Raw genomic sequence first — 21,000 nt, 5'->3', positions numbered from 1 at the left:
ACAGGATTTGGCATTAAACCTGGATATAAGTAGATAGTGATGGTTGTCTTAATGTTGTCAGCTAACATGCATTGAAGGATTTGGTTCTGTCCTTGTTTGGTACAGGTATTACAGACCATGTTTTAGGAATAAATGTTTTATCTTTAGAGGTCAAAACATATGTAAATATCTTCAAAACTAACACGATAGCAACCTGGAAGATGCTAGTTTTGTGAAGATCCAAGAGCTCAACTGTATCAACTGGAAAAATAAGTTAATCCATGTTTTAACTCTTTTTTTTTTTTGGGATCCAGAAATCAAAACCTACTTTTGAGGTACTTGTCAAAACACAATTAGATCTGAGACTGGAAGTTGGACTGGATTCTTTTTGTAGTATTGATTCATTCAGTTGACTTTGGGCAAGTTGTGTCTTTGTGTCTTTCTGTCTCTGCTGTAGGATACAGTTCTTATCTCCATAAGATGCAGTAAGAAGTAATGCTTGCAAAGTTACCTAATTCTAAAGGAAGAAGTGCTATAAAAGTGCAAAGTATTTTTATGTCCATATTTTATATTAATCTTATTCATGTCAGTTAAATTATTACTTTATATTCATACTATTTAGATCAGAAAATTAAAATACACCACAGAATGAGATATAAGCAGCCCTGCTCTTGTCCTTTGATAAACTTCCTTTTGGAATGGTCCTAGGACTTTTGCCTAAGGAAAAATACCTACTAATGAAGACAGATAAGAGACCTTCAGTGACTGAACAGTATTTGATCGATAGCAGCTTCATTCCTTGCCTTCTACCATAGGTTTAGGTTCAGGGTGCTTTTTCAGTTTCTTCAGAAATATTATTGGATACTATTCTTTCTGGAAGGTGTGAATCAGTTTTCACAGAGACTTTACTTTTTATCCAGTTTTGTGTCTGGATGATGCCACAAAGGCTTCAATTTCTCTTTCCTAACTTCATTATTTAAGTTTGGAGCTAACTTGCTCCATCTCGCTTTTATAGTCAATGTAGAAAGAGGAAAACATCTCAGGAGGATGTTTCACATCCTGAGTGGACAAAATTACTCACCTAGAAATACTTGTGCACTAATGTAATGCCTACATTTAGATGGGATCAATTCAGGCTGGGTGTTTCATGGCATTTGACCAACACAATGCAATAATTTTTCCCTTATCATTGAACAGAATGTAAGTTGCAAGTATCCTCAGATATACTTTTGAACAGATGATGTGAGTCTCCTGGTTTGCAACTGAGAAGTGGATGTTGCAGAGGTCCCATTGCACACTGCACAAATGGAAAGAGAGGGAGGAGGATCCTTGCTGTATTAAAGTATCCTCATCCTTTGTTCTTGCTGAATCTACTCAGAGCTTGTTTCAGCCCAATTCCCTTGTGGCTTCAAGATTACAGGTAGATCAAGAGGAGAGAGAGAGAGCAGTTTACTTAAAGCAGTCTTCCCTAGCCAGTGTCACAGTTGCTTCCTTACACCCACTAATACTCTGTGCAGAAAGCTTTTATTAGTTTAGCCAAAGGGATGAAATTGAACTAAGCTCCTTAAGAAGCATTAGAATTTAGACTAAATTGATGAAGAATCATTCCACTTTTAGATGGTTCATTGTATATGAACCAATTCGATATTGGTTGTAACCTGTTGTTTCCTGGGAAACATTCTGTGTATTGCATCATGGATCAGAAAAGGTTAAAAATCGTTACAACATATCATTGATGGAATGGAATCCTGCGCTTCAGTGGGAGTAGGTAGGAATTGAAACAGGCACCTGAAAGATTGAAAGATAAAGATGATTTTTTATTTGCAAAGCAAAAACTAAGCAAAAAAAGCCCCAACCCAAACAAAAGAAGTATTTTTTTTTTCAGCATCAAGAATACATGGGCTCAGAATAAAAGCCTTGTGGGGCTTCTTGCCCACTCGGGCTTGGTCTGAGAAAGCATTTCAGAAAGTAACTTTTCGTGCCTGTATTTTAACAGTGACCTTTCTCCTTTCCTAGGTGTTAAAATAATCACTCAGCAGGTGCAGCCCAGTAAAATCCTTCCCAAACCAGTTACAGCGACCTTGCCCAGCAGTAGCAATTCACCTATTATGGTGGTTAGCAGTAATGGGACTGTCATGACAACTAAACTGGTCACTACTCCCACTGGTAAGTTATGGCTCTGAGAAGGGAAGGGAGGGTTAACCCAGGCATACAGGTCATCAGACGTGGTTTGTTAGAGTAAATAAAAGATAAGGCGCTTCTCTGTTGTAAACAGTGAGCACAACAGCACATTCACAGTCCTGTTAGGATTTATTCTAGAGTAGGATTTTTGCCCTGAGGGCTCTTTTATTCCTTTCAGGATACTTTTGAATTAGCACACAAAAACATGATCATTCCTTTCCCACTGGGTTTGTTTTAAAGGAAGTTTTCTTGCGACTCACACTGATACTTTGCACTTCTGTAGCACTTTTATAGTTGATTTACATTTTTTAGGTACTTCAAGCAGATTGCTCAGCATTATTGCTGCTTTACATAGATGGACTTTAACAGACAGGTGACTTGCTCATAGACCTGCAGTGACTTTATAAAAAGGCCAGTAAATTGAATTTGAAACTCCCAGTTTTTTTAATGTGGATCTAATTGTATTTGTGTTTTCTTACTGATTAAAGATCACAAGTAATGCAGACTTGTATGAGGGCAGCTTGAAAGGCAGCTTTAGCCTAGGTTCAGAAAACTGACTTCCTGATCTTTTAGCATGGGTTGGGAATATCAGCGTAACTAATGCTTTTCCATTTAAACTTTCGAAGAACTTCACAAAAACATGAAGTGTATGAAAAACTCAGCAGCTTTGCAGTTCATTTCATTGGTAAAACTGGTATTGTGCTCCGTTCCATTCGAGCAGATGGCTTTCTTATTGTAACAAACTGGTTTGCTCTGTGAACTTTAGCAATCAAGGTCTATAGTGCACTACCTGCAGTAGTACAAGCAGAATGGAATTAGTCTTCGTGTAGTTGTTGACTTGTATTATTCTGAGCAAGTTTTCTATATAAACCCATTTCTGTTTTCGTTCTGAGAAGGAGTAGGTCTGAAAACCCAGCATTTATACCATGTCAGGAGGTTTCTTTTGTACTGCTAAAGGCTAAATCTATATAACGGCATTATCACTGTAAATAATACGTTTCTTCTAGAGTGTTATTTAGACCAGTTACTGCTGGTGTTCTTTATAATGAATTTGTCATATAGGAGAAGTGAGACTATAGGTGTCTTTGAAAAGAGAGAGAGAGATCAGTTCTGGTAGTGTCATCAGATACCAAACTCTTGAGTATCTAAGGGAGCAAGTGGCAAACATACAGGCAGAATCTAAATGCCTACTGCAAGCTGAAATCTTAGGCACAAGGATGTGAATTAAAATATGGCAGTCTTGGAACGTTTGGGGAAAAAATAGGTTTTAAAAATACTAGAGCTGTAAAGACTAGTTATGAATTGCAGTGTGGGGTTTCTTTGAATAAAATCTGATGCTTTTTTGTCTCAACTAATTTACTTTGCCACAAACTAACTTATTTTCCCACAAATACTAGTAGATCATGTTCTATCATCATCATGTTCTAACAATGATCTTCCTTGTTCTCTCTTCAAAACAGGAACTCAAGCAACATATACACGGCCAGCAGTTAGCCCATCGATAGGGGCTCGGATGGCTGGAACTCCAGGGGCTGCTACTTATGTGAAAACTACAAGTGGTAGCATCATTACTGTAGTGCCAAAATCACTGGCTACACTGGGAGGGAAGATTATCAGCAGTAATATTGTTTCTGGTAGGTCATACTTTGATATTAAGACTTATTTCAAAAGTAACTTTAGACTTGCTCTGATTGTTCAGGGCTTTTCTGTGAGTTATTTGCTTAAGTAATTATTAGGACCTTTATTGGAGAAGAAGTTAGTTCAGAAGACAAATAGCTGAGGATGAAGATGGTGATGGGTAGAAGTTACAGAGGTGAAGTGTTCCTAAAGATTGCAGTATTTTTTGTGTTTAAGAAGTAAACATCTAATGTGAGGGAAGCCTTGGAGGAAAAGGTAAATGTGGGGAAGGAGAACTATTATATTGCCTTCTGTTATTAGGCAGAAAGATCAGAAAAGCATGCTTGCCCCAATTTGAAGCATTTTACAGTCTGGATCCTGCCCTTTTCTACTCCACTGCACATCCAAAGAGCCAGAATAAAAGTGATCTGTATATGTTAAATTTGGCTGTGCAGTCTTCACCTCACCTTGATCTTCTCTCAGTGTCAGCCTGTTCTAACTTTAGTTTTAACTCCCAGCCTCATTCAGACCCTGCTGCTTATCTTTGTTTAGTTTGATGGTCAGCCTTGATGCTCTTTGTGAGTATAACCTCTAAACATAGGGTATCTTTAGGACCAGGACTAAGCACACTCACAGCAGTCACAATTTTTTAGTATCTGTCTTGGATTTCAACAGTGCTAATGCAGAGGAGGTCTGCTGTGTTTCCTAGCAAGGTGCACATGTACAGGAAGATCTGTGTCCATTCATCCTGTTTAGTAGTATCTTTAAATTACTCAGAGGTCCTATTGTTGGTGCTTAGCAAAGACCTGACACCAGCCAGCTTCTGTCAAGTTCAGTCAGTTCTGACTGGAAGGTGTCCAGTAAACTGACTACAAGGTGTAGCCTGGTAAAGGAACCTCAGTTTTTCAGGTCCTGATTTCTGTACAATGATATTTAGGGCTGATGCAGTAGCTTCTGTGGGAACAAGTAACTTCTTTAGCTTGTTGAGGCTGTGATGAGTTGCTAAGTAGATTTCTAGATCTACTAGTGAGTTTAAACACAAATGCAAGTAGTATTCTCCTAATCAGCAGCTAATGCAGGGAAACCCTTAATGGGTCCTGATAAGGATAATAATGATTGTTCTAAACCAATACCAGTTTTAAAAGGATGCCTGCTTTTTGTTGTTGTTTTGTGGTTGGTTTTGAGGGGGTGTTGGGGTTTTTTTATCTTTCTTTTGCTTTGGAGTTATTTTTTGCTAAAGGAGCAGGTTTTAGATACCCCTGAAGTCACTAGAATGAAGTAAATCATAATCTCATCTCAGCATGTCTTCCAAGAATTAGTAGCATTATTAATCTGAAGTATGTAGTGAAGTACCTACAGGCATGACTAATGGGTAGGAGATAGTGAGGGGAGACATTGGGTTTGCAGCGGTGCTGTAACTGAGTGGTACTTTCTTCAATGAGGAAGTGGAAGGTGTAGATGAGAAGCTGTTTGAATAGGTATTGAAATGGCAGTTTGATAACACCAATGACTTACGTATCAGTGTAGGTACTCTTGTAGGAGAGCTGACCAGATTACCTGTCACTGCAAGTAAATAAAAACCTGATTCAGGGAACGGAACTAATGAAATACTGGGAGAGGCACAGAAATAGCCAACACAGCTCTTCAAAAACAAAATCCCCACGCATCTAAATTCAACTTCTAAGAACTGATTGTAAACCAATAGCATATTTGTCTTCTTTTTCCTTCTTTCAATCCACTACTTATCACTTGTATTACAGCAGTTCAGTGCCAGAAAGAGCTGGTATCTCTCTTGACTACAAGATACATTCTTGGTACGTAGATTCTTCTGTGGAGGTTATCTGTAGAAGAATATTTGTCTGTGCAAATAGGACCTTGAGTTGAGTATTAGTGGTGTCCTTATTCCCCCCCTAGCTCTAGCCTTTGAGAAGTTAGACCATGTTAGTTTGCTCTGTAATTTGTGAGAAGGGGCAGAATGAATTACTCTGTTCTGGGCATGCCTGTTTTTACTGTAGGTGAAAGATTTGTAGAGTGGGTATCTCATCTATATATATGGAGCTGGGTGACACAAATTCCCCTTTCAGATGATGCCCTTTTTTTGTTGTGCTGTCAGATTTAAATACAATGATTCCTGTGTAACTCATCAACCCCTACAGTGGAAGGAAATGTATATGTAATAAATTGCATGTCGGTTTTTATCCCTACAAAACTTTAGGAACTACAACCAAAATCACTACAATTCCAATGACATCCAAACCCAATGTGATTGTTGTGCAAAAGACTACTGGCAAAGGAACTACGATTCAAGGGCTTCCAGGCAAAAATGTTGTCACAACGCTATTGAATGCTGGGGTAAGTTAAGAGTTTCAAGTCTCAGAATGATAGCTAAGTGACAGGCTGTGTGGTGGCTGCTGCATTCATTCTGCTAAAGTCCTTATTAAAAGCAAACTATGCATGAGCTCCTTACCAGATACAGCATGCCTTGATGTCAGGGATGTTTGGAAAGCAAATATGTTTTGCAGGATATGAAAGATGCTTAAAGCAAACTGGAAATGTTCCTAAAGGAAAACAACTTTCTTGAGTTTGCCCTTTTTCCATGGTTAAAAGGTTTTGTAATGCTGAAAGGATTAAGTAGAAGAAAATCACTAGAATCTTACCCTGTTTGTGCTCTAGTGAGAACCATGGTCCTCTGTGTTATAAACTTGCATCTCCAATCATGTATATTTGGGATGTAAAGAGCAGAAATAAACTGTCCCTTCACAGTAAAGGTACCACCTTTCAATTTACGTGGTGTTTGACACTCTGTACCTGAGTATTATGTACTGTTAAATGGTATTTTTGATAACTTGGTGTATACTAAGAACAAAATCAAGTTTCCAGCTTCAACTGGGTTTACCTATGTTAGTAAATAAAGATGATGAACATGCTTTATGCTCCTAGATAGAACTGTGAGCCTTAATGCATTAATCATGCAATTTTTTAGTCTCCTTGTAGCAGAGCTGAATGGAGAGGGTTCTTCTAAACCTTTTGGGATTCTTTGAGAAGATTTTAAACTTCCCTGTTTGCAAAACTTAGAGCTGTGTTTTCACACAAGTAGAAATGTTGTGATGTTACACAGTAAGAGCCGCCACAATGTGCCGGTATTGCTGAAACAAGTATGGTTCTTGGCATTTCCAGCTACCTGATGGGAATTTGTAGGAATAGTGGGAGAACTGGCAACTAATGTTGTTCCTCATCTGGTTTGTTACTGTCCAGAGCTAAAAACAAGCGTGCTCGATGTCTTTGCTGCTCTTAAGCTATCAGGAGTCTACTCATATGTCAGCAGTATTCTAAAGCCAGATGTTTCCTGTGAAACGGCTGTAAATCTGCATCTTTTAAATGAACTTTTTAGTTGGAAAATAAAGTCCATGACAATAAGACAAAGATCTATATTTAAAGAACTTCTTTTTAGAATCTCAATTCAAGTTTTGTAGATGTCTTAACAAAGTTAGTGTTAACAGAAATAAGAGGTTTATTTGACAAGGGTTTGAGGGAAGTTCCAGCTTATGTGAATTCTTTGAACCAACTTCAAAACACTTGCCAGTGTCTTTTAGTCACTACTTTTTGTTCACCCCTTCAGAGCTGCTCAAAAGGTAAAGTAATGGAAAAGGGGATTTTGGTAGCTTTTTCCATTCACAGCTCTAAGGTTATTTATATCAGCAGCAGCAGGTTGATGTCATGGTACACACACTCACCTATAACTGTATTTCTTAGAGCAGTGGGTCTCTCTGAAGAATTTCACTAAGTTAACCTGTAAACTTTGACTTCTCTACAGGGGGAAAAAACTATTCAGGCAGTGCCAGCAGGAGCAAAACCTGCTATCATCACTGCCACAAGACCCATCACAAAAATGATTGTTACACAGCCAAAAGGAATAGGGTCCACGGTCCAGCCAGCCACCAAAATCATCCCAACTAAAATTGTTTATGGTCAGCAAGGGAAAACGCAGGTACAGTGAGGACCCATTTCTGTCTTGAAATATACCCCTAAAATTTAATGGGAAGTAAATAATTTGTCAATGTGTTGCCACATAATGTTGCAGGATTAACATATGTCTATGGGGAATGAGATTTAGGGGTGTAATGAGGTGGCCTTGATACTTGAGCATAGTGTTTGCATTTGTTAGCTTTTTCTGGAGGCCTAGAGCAAGCCAGAAGGATACACTAAGCCTTTTACATAGCTGAAATTGTCAGGTCATGGCTCTAGGTGCCTGTTTAACACTTACAGCTAATGGCTAGATGGTGAGAAATAAAGACACAGAATCTGGACATAGATCATCCATAAAAGCTGAGGTTTTATTGAAGTTACTTTCTATTTAATGTATGTTCAGGTTTACCCTGCAACCCTGTGTAGTTGCTGGGGCTGTATATAGGGAATCTGTCTTATTTCTGGATGCTTTCAGTTTCAGCTTGTTCTCTGGTTACACTTAGTATTTAAAAGAACTAAACTTTTATCAGTTATAATACTTTGTGTGTCTTGATTGGTCAAGACTCTCTTTACTGTGGGCTGCAGAAGAGGTGCTTGTCCTTACTAGTGCAATGCATGTTCCAGCTCACTTGTATAGCTTTCTCCTGCCACACCATAGTTGTATCCACCCTGCTTGGTGGTTTATTGTGTTAAGTACTCTGAAATACTGAATGAGAAGTAAGTTCTTGTGCATTGCCATTTACTTGGGCTTTGTGGCTTAATAATCAGAGCTGCTGAATTTACAGGTAGACTTTTTCAGTAAATTAGGTAATATTATGTAGGTTTTATACATACTCTGTTCAGATCTGTTTTCTTGAGTGCTGTTGCTAAACACAAAACTTGTCTTTCTGATTAGGTTCTCATAAAACCAAAGCCCGTGACGTTTCAAGCAACAGTTGTGAGCGAACAAACTAGGCAGTTGGTGACAGAAACGTTACAACAGGCATCAAGAGTGGCAGAGACAGGAAACTCATCTCTCCCAGAAGTAAAAGAAGAACCACAAACCTACACCGAGAGCAGCTCTTCCTCTACAGAGTCCTCCCAGAGCTCCCAAGGTGTGTATTAGTGTCACTAATGGACTGTCTTCCAAGCATCCTAGCTACTTTCATATAGAATCATAGAGTGGTTTGGGTTGGAAGGGACCTTAAAGACCTTAGTTCCACCCCCTTGCTATAGGCAAGGACACCTTCCACTAGACTAGGTGGAATTTAAACATCCATATTTAACCTTTAAATGAAGGTGGAAATCTAAGGTAGTTCCTCACCCTGTCTCCTTTTAACGTAGGTTTTCACCCAGTCTGTTAGCAGTGGGTGTCATTTTCCTTATGGCTTTATTTATCTCTTATGAGCTACTTACTAAATGCCTCCCTTTCGTATGTGAAAAGTGGAGATAGTGGTGTCTTGCAGGGCTGTTACAATGCTTGTGGCCTGCAGCCTGTACCCTCTTTTTGGGGAGTCTGCCAGAAGTAGGCAGTGTAGAGGTTATGGTTTGGGTTGGTTTTGGCAGCCATCTCTTTCCTAAGTGTATAGAAGCAGCTCTCCACTTCATGACTGAAAGCTGTCATGTGAACCAACATAAACTGTGGTCCTTTTATAGGCACATGTATGTGCATCATGACGTGTGTCAGACATGCAATCCTGATGGGGATGCTGCTGTAGGTGCAAGCTGTAATACAGATGTAGCTCTTTGTGTGGTAGAGAAGCATAAATAATAGGACATAAATAACACCCAGCCTTTGGTCAGGAGTGACCACAGAGTGTATCACTGCATCAGCTAAAAGCAAATGTCTCTGTGAAATGTGTACTTACATGCCTTTCAGTCACCTTTTCTGTATAATTCTGTAACTGTTGATCTATACTGCTATTTTAAGTAAATTAAAGAGAAAAATTGAAGGTGGAACAAACTTATCAAAATTGAGGAGCTGTTAATTCAGAATACTGAATACTTGTCCATCACCTGAATGTTAAAGCAGTCTGTATAAGAGTTCAATCCAAGGCAAATTCAGCGTACAAAGAAACCTGCTGAACTTTGGTTGTTCAAACCAAAGCTTTTGCAAACAATAAGGATATAGGATCTCTTTTCTTTTTTGTTCATAACATGAGCAGTATTTCACTTCAAGTCAATTGTAATAAGCTAAAGTGTTGCATAATGAGAGTATGCATCCTTGGCAGTGTTCAAACCCCTATGGATAATGAGTACCTTGGTCTAATTTTGACCTATAGCCCTACTTCAAATCAAGAAGTTGGACGGGAGACCTCCAACCTAAAATGATTCTGTGATGACTTGACATGCCTTTGTTCTTTTGCAAACAGATTCTCAGCCTGTTGTCCATGTGATCGCTTCAAGAAGTCAAGATTGGTCGGAACATGAAATTGCTGTGGACACAAGCCCTACAATAATCTACCAGGATGTATCCAGTGAATCTCAGTCAGCTACTTCCACAATAAAAGCATTGCTGGAACTTCAGCAGACCACAGGTGTGAGAACCCATGTGGTTGTTTAGGATGACTCCAAAGCTTATTAGTTGTTTAAGCAGCAGTTTGTAATAGGTTTTTTAATTGAGAAGCACCTATCTTGAATAGCTTGATTCCTTTCTTCTTATCCTGTAGCAGTTTGAATCTAGTGTAATGTTCACCATCTATTTAATTGAGATCTGACATTTACATTGGAGGTTTATTTATGGGGGTTTATATATTAGAGGTTTATTATATGTTTTGTTCCAAAGCAGTGAAGGAAAAGATAGAATCGAAGCCAAGGCAACCTACCATTGACTTGAGCCAAATGGCTGTCCCAATCCAGATGTCCCAAGAAAAGAGACATTCTCCAGAAAGCCCTTCAATTGCTGTAGTAGAGTCGGAATTAGTTGCTGAATACATCACAACTGGTAAGTGACAAAGGTGGTGGTGGGTTTGCAGTTGAAGTGTAGGGACTTAATTTGGGAGTTTTCTTACAATGAGTTTCATTTTTGCTGTAATTTGCTGTAGAGGAAATGAGTTTTCCACTTTTTGAGACCCTGTGCAGGGGACTGAGCTTGTGTCTGCTCAGGGGTATAGTTGAGAATGCTTCTAACTAAAACAGAAGGTTGTTTCAGTTCAGGATATCCCAGTTGAACAGATTTGTGTCTCATGATCTGATGGAGGGGACAGGCTGTCCCACTTGTCCTTAAGGAAAATGTCTGGTAAGGTAAAAGAAAATGCAGTTACAGGAACTGTATGCTGTTTTCTGTATATATCAAGAGGAGTCAGGCTTTGAGTTAGTTTAATCCATACTTGCAAATCATTACTTGCTTACCAAGACTAAGTGAGTTTTTAAGACAAGTGTGCATTTAGCATGTTAATGTAGTCCCCGGTTTCTTCATTTTATAGGGACATGTAGTGATAGGACAAGGGGAGTGGGTTCAAACTGAAACAGGTGAGATTTAGGCAGGATGTAAGGCAGAAGCTCTTCCCTGTTGGGGGTGCTGAGGCGCTGGCCCAGGGTGCCCAGAGAAGCTGTGGCTGCCCCATCCCTGGCAGTGTTCAAGGCCAGGTTGGACACAGGGGCTTGGAGCAAGCTGCTCCAGTGGAAGGTGTCCCTGCCCGTGGCAGGGGTTGGAACTGGATGAGCTTTAAGGTCCCTTCCAACCCGAACTAGTCTCGGATTCCATGATTTGCCGGAAGACTTTGAACTGATAAATTTTCAGTCTTTCAGCAAGTAATTATTGGAGTTGAAATTACAGTTGAGATTCAGCTCTTAGTTGACTCTTGTCTCTGTTGCTCCCTGCTACCCCAAAACATGGGGTGAGCCACTTCCCATGCTTAGATGAGAGGATTAAATTTCCTGTTTTCCGTTTTCATTTCTTAAGTCCATGTTATTGGTCACCCTTCTTCATTTGGAGAATGAAAGCAAAAGCGTGTCGAATATGCACACTGGCAGAGAGCAATAAAACTTGATAGCATTAAATTGCATAAGTACAGATCTGTAATTCCAGAGGTTTTGTGGTAAATGTCTAGTCTGATATTTACACTCTTTGTTTGCCTTCTTTGTACCTCCTCCTGTTGCTCCCATCCCTTGTATGGTCTAAATTTGTGTGAAATTGGAGCTTGAGAGGATGTTATTGTTATTCTTTTAAATAACACCGTATCTTCAATTTTGAATGTTTGGGTTGTGCTCCCTTGGATCTCATTTAAAACAAACTGAAAAGGACAATAAAGAGTGTTAAAGCAATCTCCAGTTATCTTCCGTGACACAGATACTGTGCACTGAGCTGCTGTTCAAGGTTCCAGTTTTTGCTGCTGGTGTAAAATAGGGCCCTTTGCAGGGAGGATGGGAAATGACATTTGGTGTCTGTGTAGACTTAAGTCCTTCTCTGCAGCTTAGAAGCTGTACAAAGTACAGAAGTTGAGAATTGCCTTGAGCTGTGATTACTCCTTGCAGTACTGGGACTTTTATAAACCTTGACTTGATCTACAGGATTCTACTAAAGAAACTCAGGCTGCTGTGGTTTGACTTGCAGCAGTTCCTTCTACAGCACAAAACTGGTTGGTTTGCTCTTAATTTTGTCTCTTCCCCCAGTTTCTGTGCACACTGCAGGTAACTCAGTGTTTCTCTTTGCTTTAATTCGTGCTTCTAAGGATTCAGTAATCCATGTAGCTGTATTTTCTGCTTAAGGTTGAGTACTGAGATAGCAAACAGTCTGTAATCTGTCATGAAATCTCCTGCATGCACCTCAACTGAAGGATTAGGCACCCTTTAATCTCTATGGGAGCTGGGATTCAGCATGTGCTTCCTTGGGAGATGAAGGGAGCACTTCACACATCTTAGTGTCACCGTTTTCTGTCTACAGACTCAGGAAGACAACACTGTATTGGTTCACATTCGGAAGAGTATCTACACAACCATATAGGTTAGAAACTTTACTTTTAAATGAAGGTTTTAATTGTGCAGGAGCTGGTGGGGGATATCTGTGACTGATCTGGCACAGCATGCAGGCTGGTGCTGATCTAATCCACCTCCTTTAGCGAGTGGCATAGTAAAATTACCATCTTAATTCAAAATATGACCTTTCTTTTAACTTCCAGGAAGGTCACTGGAAGCTTTTTAACTTTAAGTGATGTTACAATTGAATTTAAACTTCGCTTGTTCTCTTGCAGTTACAATTTTGTCACTAAAAACTTGAAGCAAATATCTCCATACTAGTATGGACAGGCGTCAAGTATCTGGATTCATGTCTTGTCAGTGACTGTAATATCGATTATCGGTATCAATATTGTGGTGTTGGGTTGTTTTTTTCCCCAGCAGAAGATCACTTCTCTGTCAATCCACTATTTAATTACAGAGCCATCACCACAGCTCCATAACTCATGCTGGGTTCAAACTTAAACAGGGGAGGTTCAGCTTAGATATAAGGAAGAAGTTCTTTACTGTGAGGGTGCTGAGGCACTGGAATGGGTTGCCCAGGGAGGTTGTGAAAGCTCCATCCCTGGTGGTGTTCAAGGCCAGGTTGGACAGAGCCTTGGGTGCCATGGTTTAGTGTGAGGTGTCCCTGCCCATGGCAGGGGTTGGAACTGAATGATCTTAAGGTCCTTTCCAACTCAAACTGTTCTATGATCTGTTCTAAAAAGTGCCTTAGACCCATGACAAGGTCTCCATTTTTTGGTCAGTGATTTGTGATAAGCCTCACTTACTTTCATAATACCCAAATGTTTTCTAATTGCTAATCATTCTAATTCAGCCTGTGCTCTGGAGAGTCGTTCTCGCAGTTTATCAGTGGTAGAAATCCAGTGAGCAAGGCTTGCTGTTCTTTATTGCAGTCAATTGCGCAGGTGCTTTTAACAGCATACAAACCACAGAATAACTTGTGCTCTCCACAGTTATGCTGGTGCTGTATAAAGAACCCAACTGAAAAATCAAGCTCTGCTTGCAAAGTCAGTGTGTTGGGAGGGGGAGGCCAAAGGTTTGGATCAAGTGTGGGCCCTTAGGAAACAAAGCCAAAAGCAAAACCTTGGAGTTGCTGCTTTACGATGCTTCTCAGAATAGATCTACGCTTGAAGGTTGAAGCTAGCATACAGCAGAAGATAGTTTTCATACTCAGATCCTTATTTCACATGTATGCTTTCAGTTGAAGCTTAAATGCAAAGCAAATCATTGAAGTTGCAGCAGTTAGCTCTGGAGAAGTGCCACTGACCTCTTTACTTTCAGTCAGCCATCGATCCCAGCCCCACCAGCAGTCATCTCAGCCCCAGAGGACTCTCCTGCAGCATGTGGCTCAGTCGCAGACAGCAACGCAGACTTCTGTTGTGGTGAAATCTATCCCTGCATCTTCCACAGGCGCAATTACCCATATCATGCAGCAGGTTGTACCCTTCCTTTTCCCAACACTCTATGAACAGCAGTAGGTTGTGTGAATGATATAGATCTGGGCTTGTTCTGAATGAATGTGTCTTGCTGCCACTGCAAATCCTAAGTGGAAGGGTGAATTAATAACTTGGTTCTACTATTGGCTGTTTTGATGTGAGGATAGTGGGGTAAAAGTGAAGCAGTTAATGAGATTGAGACCATTAAGTCAACAGGCTGAGAACACTGGGGCTGTTGAGCCTAGAGAAGAGAAGCTGCATGGAGAGCTCAGAGCAGCTTCCAGTGTCTGAAGGGGGCTACAGGGATGCTGAGGATGGACTCTTCATCAGGGACTGTAGTGACAGTACAAGGGGCAATGGAATCAAACTTAAACAGGGGAGATTTAGGTTTCTCTTGTTTCATATCCAACTGCATGCAATATTAGGGGCTTTGAGCCTTAGTCTGACATGTGTGAGGGCTTCATAATCTCCACTGAGGATTAGTTGTGCAATTAATGATGTCACATAGAGACATACCACACTTTAACATGATAAAAATGGCTATCAATTGCTTATGAATTGTGGAATCTCCATGTAAGGGTGTCTTTTTATACATTAATTGGGAGTCTAATGATAAAATAAGGTCAAGTAGTCCAGTTGAAACATTAAAAATGATTTTTAAATGGTGTATTCTTATAATTTATATTTCTCTTTACTAACTTGCTCCTAACTTCTTCTTCAGGCCTTAAGCAGTCACACTGCATTTACCAAACACAGCGAACAACTTGGAACTGAGGAAGGAGAAGTGGAAGAGATGGACACCTTAGATCCTCAGACTGGCCTGTTTTACAGATCTGCCCTGACACAATCGCAGACACAAAAGCAGCAAAAACTGAGTCAGCCGCAGCTGGAACAGACTCAACTGCAAGTGAAAACCCTGCAGTGTTTCCAGACTAAGCAGAAGCAGACAATCCACCTGCAGGCCGATCCAATCCAGCACAAACTCCCACAAATGCCCCAGCTTTCTATAAGGCATCAAAAGCTAACCCCCCTGCAGCAAGAGCAAGCACAGACCAAACCAGATGCACAGCACCCCCCCCACCACATGGTGGCCAAAGAAAGGCAACTCCCTACCTTAGTGGCCCAGCCACAGCAAACTGTAGTACAGGTGCTTGCAGTAAAAACCACGCAGCAGCTGCCCAAACTGCAACAGGCACCAACGGCACAAAAAATCTACGTGCAACCCCAGCCCCCCCAGAGTCAAATGCAGCTACCTGCCTCTTCAGAGAAACAGCCAGCAAGCCAGGTAACGGAATATTGATAGCATGCAAAAATACACGTCACTGTTCAAGGCAAAAAAAAAAAACCCACCACAAAACACCAACCCTGTCGCTGTAGCAGTGTTTTTGTCCTGGCAAAGAGAGAGACCTCCTCATTCCGCTGGTGTGAATGACCCCATCAGAAGGTTGACACTAGGAAAGAGAAGCACATGTTCTAGGGGAAACCAAAAAAAATCCATAGAGCTCACAAAAAAAACGTGTTTTGTTGGACAGTTTTGATGGATTTCTGCCACCCTTGGTGCATGGAATTTGTCCCTAAGTTATTTCCTTTGAATTTTTAAGATCTTGACACGTTAAATTTCCATTCCCATAGCACTTTTTATTTCTCTGGAAATAAAGGTGGACACACTGCAGTCTCCAAAGGCTCTCCATTGTACGTCTTCCTTTGTAGTTTACATCTTCCTGAAGTGACGTGAAGTGGCTTTCATTTACAGGAGTAATTTGGTTTTTCTTTGGGAAGGGAAAATGTAAAGACTGAGAAAAGGAGAGGAAAAAATTATATATTTTAACTCCAGAAAAGTAGTTACTTTTTTTTTTTCTTGGCCCTTTCAGGAATACATTGTGAGGGTTAACAAACACATGGGGATGTAAATCCCAAAGGAAAACAAAGCTGCTGTGGTATTATACTGCTACAGTCCTTACCTAGCAGCCTAAAAAGCTGCTTTTTTCCCCCCAGGCTTCAATTAACTGTTACCATATCATTGCTAATTCCTTTGTTAAAACACTGAGTTTCAACTGTCTTCCTAATAGCAAGAATGTTGTTTGTGCCATACTGTCCTTGGAAATATTGATTAGATTATTTTCGATGATAATACTTAAAAATCTAAATTAGCTGTAACATGCACAACCAAAATTTGATTTTCAGGTGCAGCATCCAATTATAACGCAAGGATCCACTGTTCCAAAGATAACTTTTGAGGGGCATCAGCCTCCTTCTGTTTCAAAGGTAGCAGGTGGCAGTTCTGTGCCCAAACTGGCGTTGCCGGTTACCAACCTATTTCCCATGCAGGCATCCGAGAAGACAGCAGTAACAGATATTGTGAGAGTGTCTATGGTGGAAGCTCAGATTGATACAGACATAGAACAGACGGTAGTGGATCCCCCAAACAAGGCCATGTCCACTAGTAAACTCGCTAGCGAAGGAGAGTCGTCACCTTGTACCCAGGGGCCGAGGGTGACTGCAGTGGGGATGACGGCAACTTCCATCCCCGAGCAACAGACACGTACAGAATCCAGTTCAAGTCCTCCTGCTGTTGGTCCTACTGTAACAGAGAGGAAACTCGATGCACAAGGAATGCCTCCAACAAACGAGTTTATACACATTCAGAATATATCACAAAAGAAAGCTGAAGAGAGTTCATCAGAAATCGTTATCCAGGTAAGAGAGGACCAGAGCAAAGGTTGAGCAGAGCAAACTCGTATCTAATGTGATGATAACAACTGAAAGATGCTGGTGTATTTTTGTTCTCCTTCTGCGGTTTTGGGTTCTTTTTCTATTCTTAATTCTTGTAATAGTTACTACTTCAGTGTGTAATTCTGAAATAGAGCTCAGGTTTCTCAATCACTGTGGTGTTCACTGTGTCTTCAGTGTCTTTCTATTAGGAAAACAACCCAAGCTCATCTCATTTTACAAAGTACTTTCATTTGAAATGCTTAAAAATGTGACCTTCAATACTTGTTATGGATCTAGAGGTTTTTATAGCGTCTATTAATGTTAGCACTAAAAATATAGTGAGGTTCTACTTACCTGGAAGGTTCAGCAAATAAGATCTGGCTTCAGAAGCAAGCTTGTTAACGTAGAGCCATTCTTGCCACTTCTGAGATAAAATGAGTATTGATCTTCAGCCTAAATGCTTTGAGTCATTGCCTAACTAATGATTGGTATTTTCATTGATTCTGCTGTCTTAAATATGATGTTTTATGATGGAATATGTGGTCTGAATGTCAACCAAGCAAGTATTTAAGTCATCCGAGGGCTCGTAGAGGTATAACGTGAATCGTCATAGACAAGTTGGATGTTTACGCAGATGACAGCGTGGATTGAAATGGTTTTATTCTGTCTCATATTTGTGTTACAGTGGAAATGTTTCTAATGTGGGAAATTTGTGTGCAGAGCTTTCAAAGTTTTCATGCTACTTTGTAAAATCTTCATTGCAGTGAACTTCGCTTTTGTAGAAATCATCACTTTCATACTCATTTTTAGTCCTCATTTCCCTAACTAGACAAAGGTAGATTTCTGTCTTACTTCAAATCTGTGTATTTTGAGAATCTGTATTATTTAGCATTGTGGCATGCTACGAGCTGTTTCTACAGTGAAATGCTGCTCAGGATTTTTAGTTGTACAGAGTTGTAGATTTAGTTTTTCCACCCCATGAAAGTCAAAGTAGAAATAAATAGCTTAGATGTGTTGTGCTTCCTCAGCATCTGTGTTGCTGCAGCTGTCAGCAGGGCCAGAGCTTGTGTTGTATACAAAAAACATAGCTAGTACTTATATTTGAATGTCTTGTCTGAACAAGATAAGGCCGAGGAAAGTATTATCTGTGCTTAGCATTTGAGGAATGATGGATGGTGGGCATTGGTTTAGCTGTTGGTTATGCTGTTGCAGAGCTTTAGTGAAGCTCTAAAGCCAGGATCAATGCCCTAAGAGTAAGATTATTCAAATCTTATCTTTTACAACCTAATCTGGTGAAAGGGTGCTTTGAAGCGTTAGGTAATGTAACGTGTAGTGGGCCTTAGCTAGAGAAAACTGCTCCTGGAAACCAAATATCCCTTTTCCATGAGCACCAGCGCTTGCATAGCTGTCTTTACCTGCCAAAAACCACGTGTTAAAGCTGAAATCTTCTCTTTCTTTCAGGCCATTCCTCACTATTCCATCCCTTGTCACTCCAGCTCCAATGTGGTAGTGGAACCCAGCGGGCTCCTGGAGCTCAACAACTTCACCAGTCAGCGCCTCGATGATGAGGAGACAGCGATGGAGCAAGATGTGGACAGTAGCACTGAGGACGGCACTGAGCCCAGCCCCTCTCGAAGTTCTGCTGAACAATCCTAAGGAATTGGGACACTGGAGTGCACTTTATAATATCTTGGGATTTTTGAGTGCCCAAGATGCCCTTGTATTGTGATGTCTTAGAGCACTTTGCCTATTAGAGTTGTTCATTGGACCCTTGAAGCATCAGTGTGTTTTAACAAGACGGTATTGCAAAAGCTGCATCTTACAAATGGTTTCCAAAAAGGAAAAGAACAAAAAAGAAGGAAGAAAAACCATGATGTAGTCACTGAGATTCAGTAAACCTGTGACAGTGGAATGTACTGCTGTTAAAAAGCAGATCTGCAGCGAATTCTACAGCTCGTGCTATTGAAGCCCCAGATACTGAAACAGCCTTCAGTAAAAAGGGATTTGTTACTTTGCTGTGGCTTTTTTTTTTTTGGTTAGCTGTTGAGCAAAGCACCATCAGAAGAGGAAAAAAGAATGTTTAATAAATATTTGTATTTTTAAGTAGCATGTGAGAGAAAAAGTGTCTCTGACAGTGCTGGAAAAGCCCCAAGAATTTTGGAATTGGTTCGCTTTCTTGCACTTGTGCTCACTTAGAGTTTAAGATTTTGGGTTGGTTTTTTCTTTTCATTAGCTGAAAAATAGAGTTTTATATTGATTTAAATTCTCATTGCTGAATGTTTGGAAGCAAGCAAAATCACTAACAGGTAGCAAAGCGGATTTGCTAGTGCTTTACAACAAGGAGAGTGACGACGGTGTGCGGGGCGTTTCTTCGTGCCGTAAGCACACGAAATGTTCCATCTGCTCTAGTTAATCTTTGGATTATTTATTGAAATGTGAAATCTAAAGTGAGGCCAAGGTGTTTAAGAAGTCCCTGTGAAACAGGCAGGTCTGTTAATTCTAATACAAACCATGGTGTGTGTGTGTTGAGGGGGGATGTATTTTGCTACAAATCAGTTTTTCAAAATCGGGGATATGTGGTTCAGCATCTTTCCAAGTTGAACCTGTGAAATGTGCTTCAAGGCTTGTAAAAAATCTGTATTTTACTCTTACATGCTGTTTTTAAAGTGACCATTTTTTGGCAGTTGAAAAGCTTAAAGCGATATACAGTGTTAGGTTTCAGAATTTAGCCTTATGACTCGGCTTGTCGAAGCAATACATTGGGTTTTTGTGATAGTTACAAGCCACAGAGAAAGGTTTGGGTTCAGGTGGGAGGAGAGAACCAGTTTTAATACATTCTGCTAATGAAGACAATACTTTTTTTTTCCTCCAAATGTATATAAAAACCACGTTTTTACCTGTTTTGTATAGATTTCATTATAAATAACTAAGCATTTTAAGACTTTTAACATATCATTTAATTGTATATACATCTATAAGCCTAACTGCCCACTTTTTGGTGCTGAAGTACTACTGTAAGTAGATTTCATCCAAAGTCTAATACAGCTTTTTGCGTCAGTCGTTTTTTTAAGCTGTGATTTTACTGTTGATATTGTAGCTAAGATTAAATTCCAACTAGAATAACTCAAAACTAAGAAATACAACACCTCAAAACCAACTTATCTTACTTGTCCTGAGTATCCGCTGTGTAAGAACATGCAGTACCCCCTAGATGGTGCTGTTTTTTCATCTAACTTCAGTCGTTTCTAAATGAAGTCCCTATGACTTTCATACACTTTTTTCCCCCCCTTCTGTTTTCTTTTCCATCAGCATTAGTTCCTCATTAATATGGTTTATTATAATGGAGAAGCATCCTGGTAACGTGCAAATGCCAGAATAGTGGGTTACAGTCCTAATTACTTTTGTGTTACCTTTATGGTGGAATAGGTATTGGTTTGGTTTCTGCTGTACTTAGTGCTGTGGGTAGAAGAGAATATATGAAATGAAGCTTAGCATATCTCTTTAGTAAAAAAGGAATAACCCTATCAGTGTGCCAGTTTAGGTTTTGGTAGTTGTTTTGAAGCTCTTACTCTTGTTTAAATCCAGTAATGGTGATCAAATTCTGATCAAAGTCCTGAAAGTTCCACACTGCTGCAGAATGTCAAAAAGCAGTTGAATTCAGATGTTACTGCCAGGAGGGTTGGGTAGTGTTGTGCTTCGCAGATGCCAGTGTACGGCATCAGCTGTAGTTTTCCATACACAGTTGTGAGAAGCCCAGAACAGATGACACACAGTTCTTCTGGCTTATATCAAACTTTCATTGTCATCTGGGGTCCTGCTGTGTATGAACAACTATATGGGGTTGTTCAGCCTGGAGAAGAGAATCCTGCTTTGCAAATGTGCAACGTGATTGAGATGAGGTCTTAGGCAGAAGCTCTTCCCTGTGAGGGTGCTGAGGCGCTGGCCCAGGGTGCCCAGAGAAGCTGTGGCTGCCCCATCCCTGGCAGTGTTCAAGGCCAGGTTGGACACAGGGGCTTGGAGCAAGCTGCTCTAGTGGAAGGTGTCCCTGCCCATGGCAGGGGTTGGAGCTGGATGAGCTTTGAGGTCCCTTCCAACACAAACAATTCTATGATTCTATGGTTTTGAGTGTGTCTGACATGTCTGGAAAGCCATGAGGATATAAGGTAGAGCA

The 21,000-nt window shown here is 40.3% G+C and overlaps 1 protein-coding gene across 13 annotated transcripts in view; it reads left to right on the top strand.

Moving 5' to 3' along the window:
* EMSY (EMSY transcriptional repressor, BRCA2 interacting) overlaps positions 1-18,935 on the top strand; it is a 38,915-nt gene extending 19,980 nt beyond the window's left edge. For 5 of the 13 annotated variants that reach the window (XM_080612195.1, XM_080612203.1, XM_080612199.1 and 2 more), the window contains 12 exons: positions 1,996-2,145; positions 3,621-3,794; positions 5,993-6,129; positions 7,592-7,765; positions 8,639-8,837; positions 10,095-10,259; positions 10,508-10,666; positions 12,608-12,667; positions 13,963-14,117; positions 14,839-15,402; positions 16,302-16,814; positions 18,291-18,935. In XM_080612195.1, the coding sequence (XP_080468321.1) occupies positions 1,996-2,145; positions 3,621-3,794; positions 5,993-6,129; positions 7,592-7,765; positions 8,639-8,837; positions 10,095-10,259; positions 10,508-10,666; positions 12,608-12,667; positions 13,963-14,117; positions 14,839-15,402; positions 16,302-16,814; positions 18,291-18,485 (2,645 nt within the window). In that variant the 3' untranslated portion in view covers positions 18,486-18,935. The remainder of the gene's footprint in view (positions 1-1,995; positions 2,146-3,620; positions 3,795-5,992; positions 6,130-7,591; positions 7,766-8,638; positions 8,838-10,094; positions 10,260-10,507; positions 10,667-12,607; positions 12,668-13,962; positions 14,118-14,838; positions 15,403-16,301; positions 16,815-18,290) is intronic. The other 8 variants (XM_080612200.1, XM_080612197.1, XM_080612194.1 and 5 more) reach the window with 6 other exon arrangements.
* The last annotated feature ends 2,065 nt before the right edge of the window (positions 18,936-21,000 follow it).

Source organism: Psittacula echo, assembly GCF_963264785.1.
Source record: "Psittacula echo genome assembly, chromosome: 3".
Classification (NCBI taxonomy): domain Eukaryota; kingdom Metazoa; phylum Chordata; class Aves; order Psittaciformes; family Psittacidae; genus Psittacula; species Psittacula echo.
Note: the sequence above shows the minus strand (reverse complement) of the source record. Positions and strands in the feature narration are given on the sequence as shown.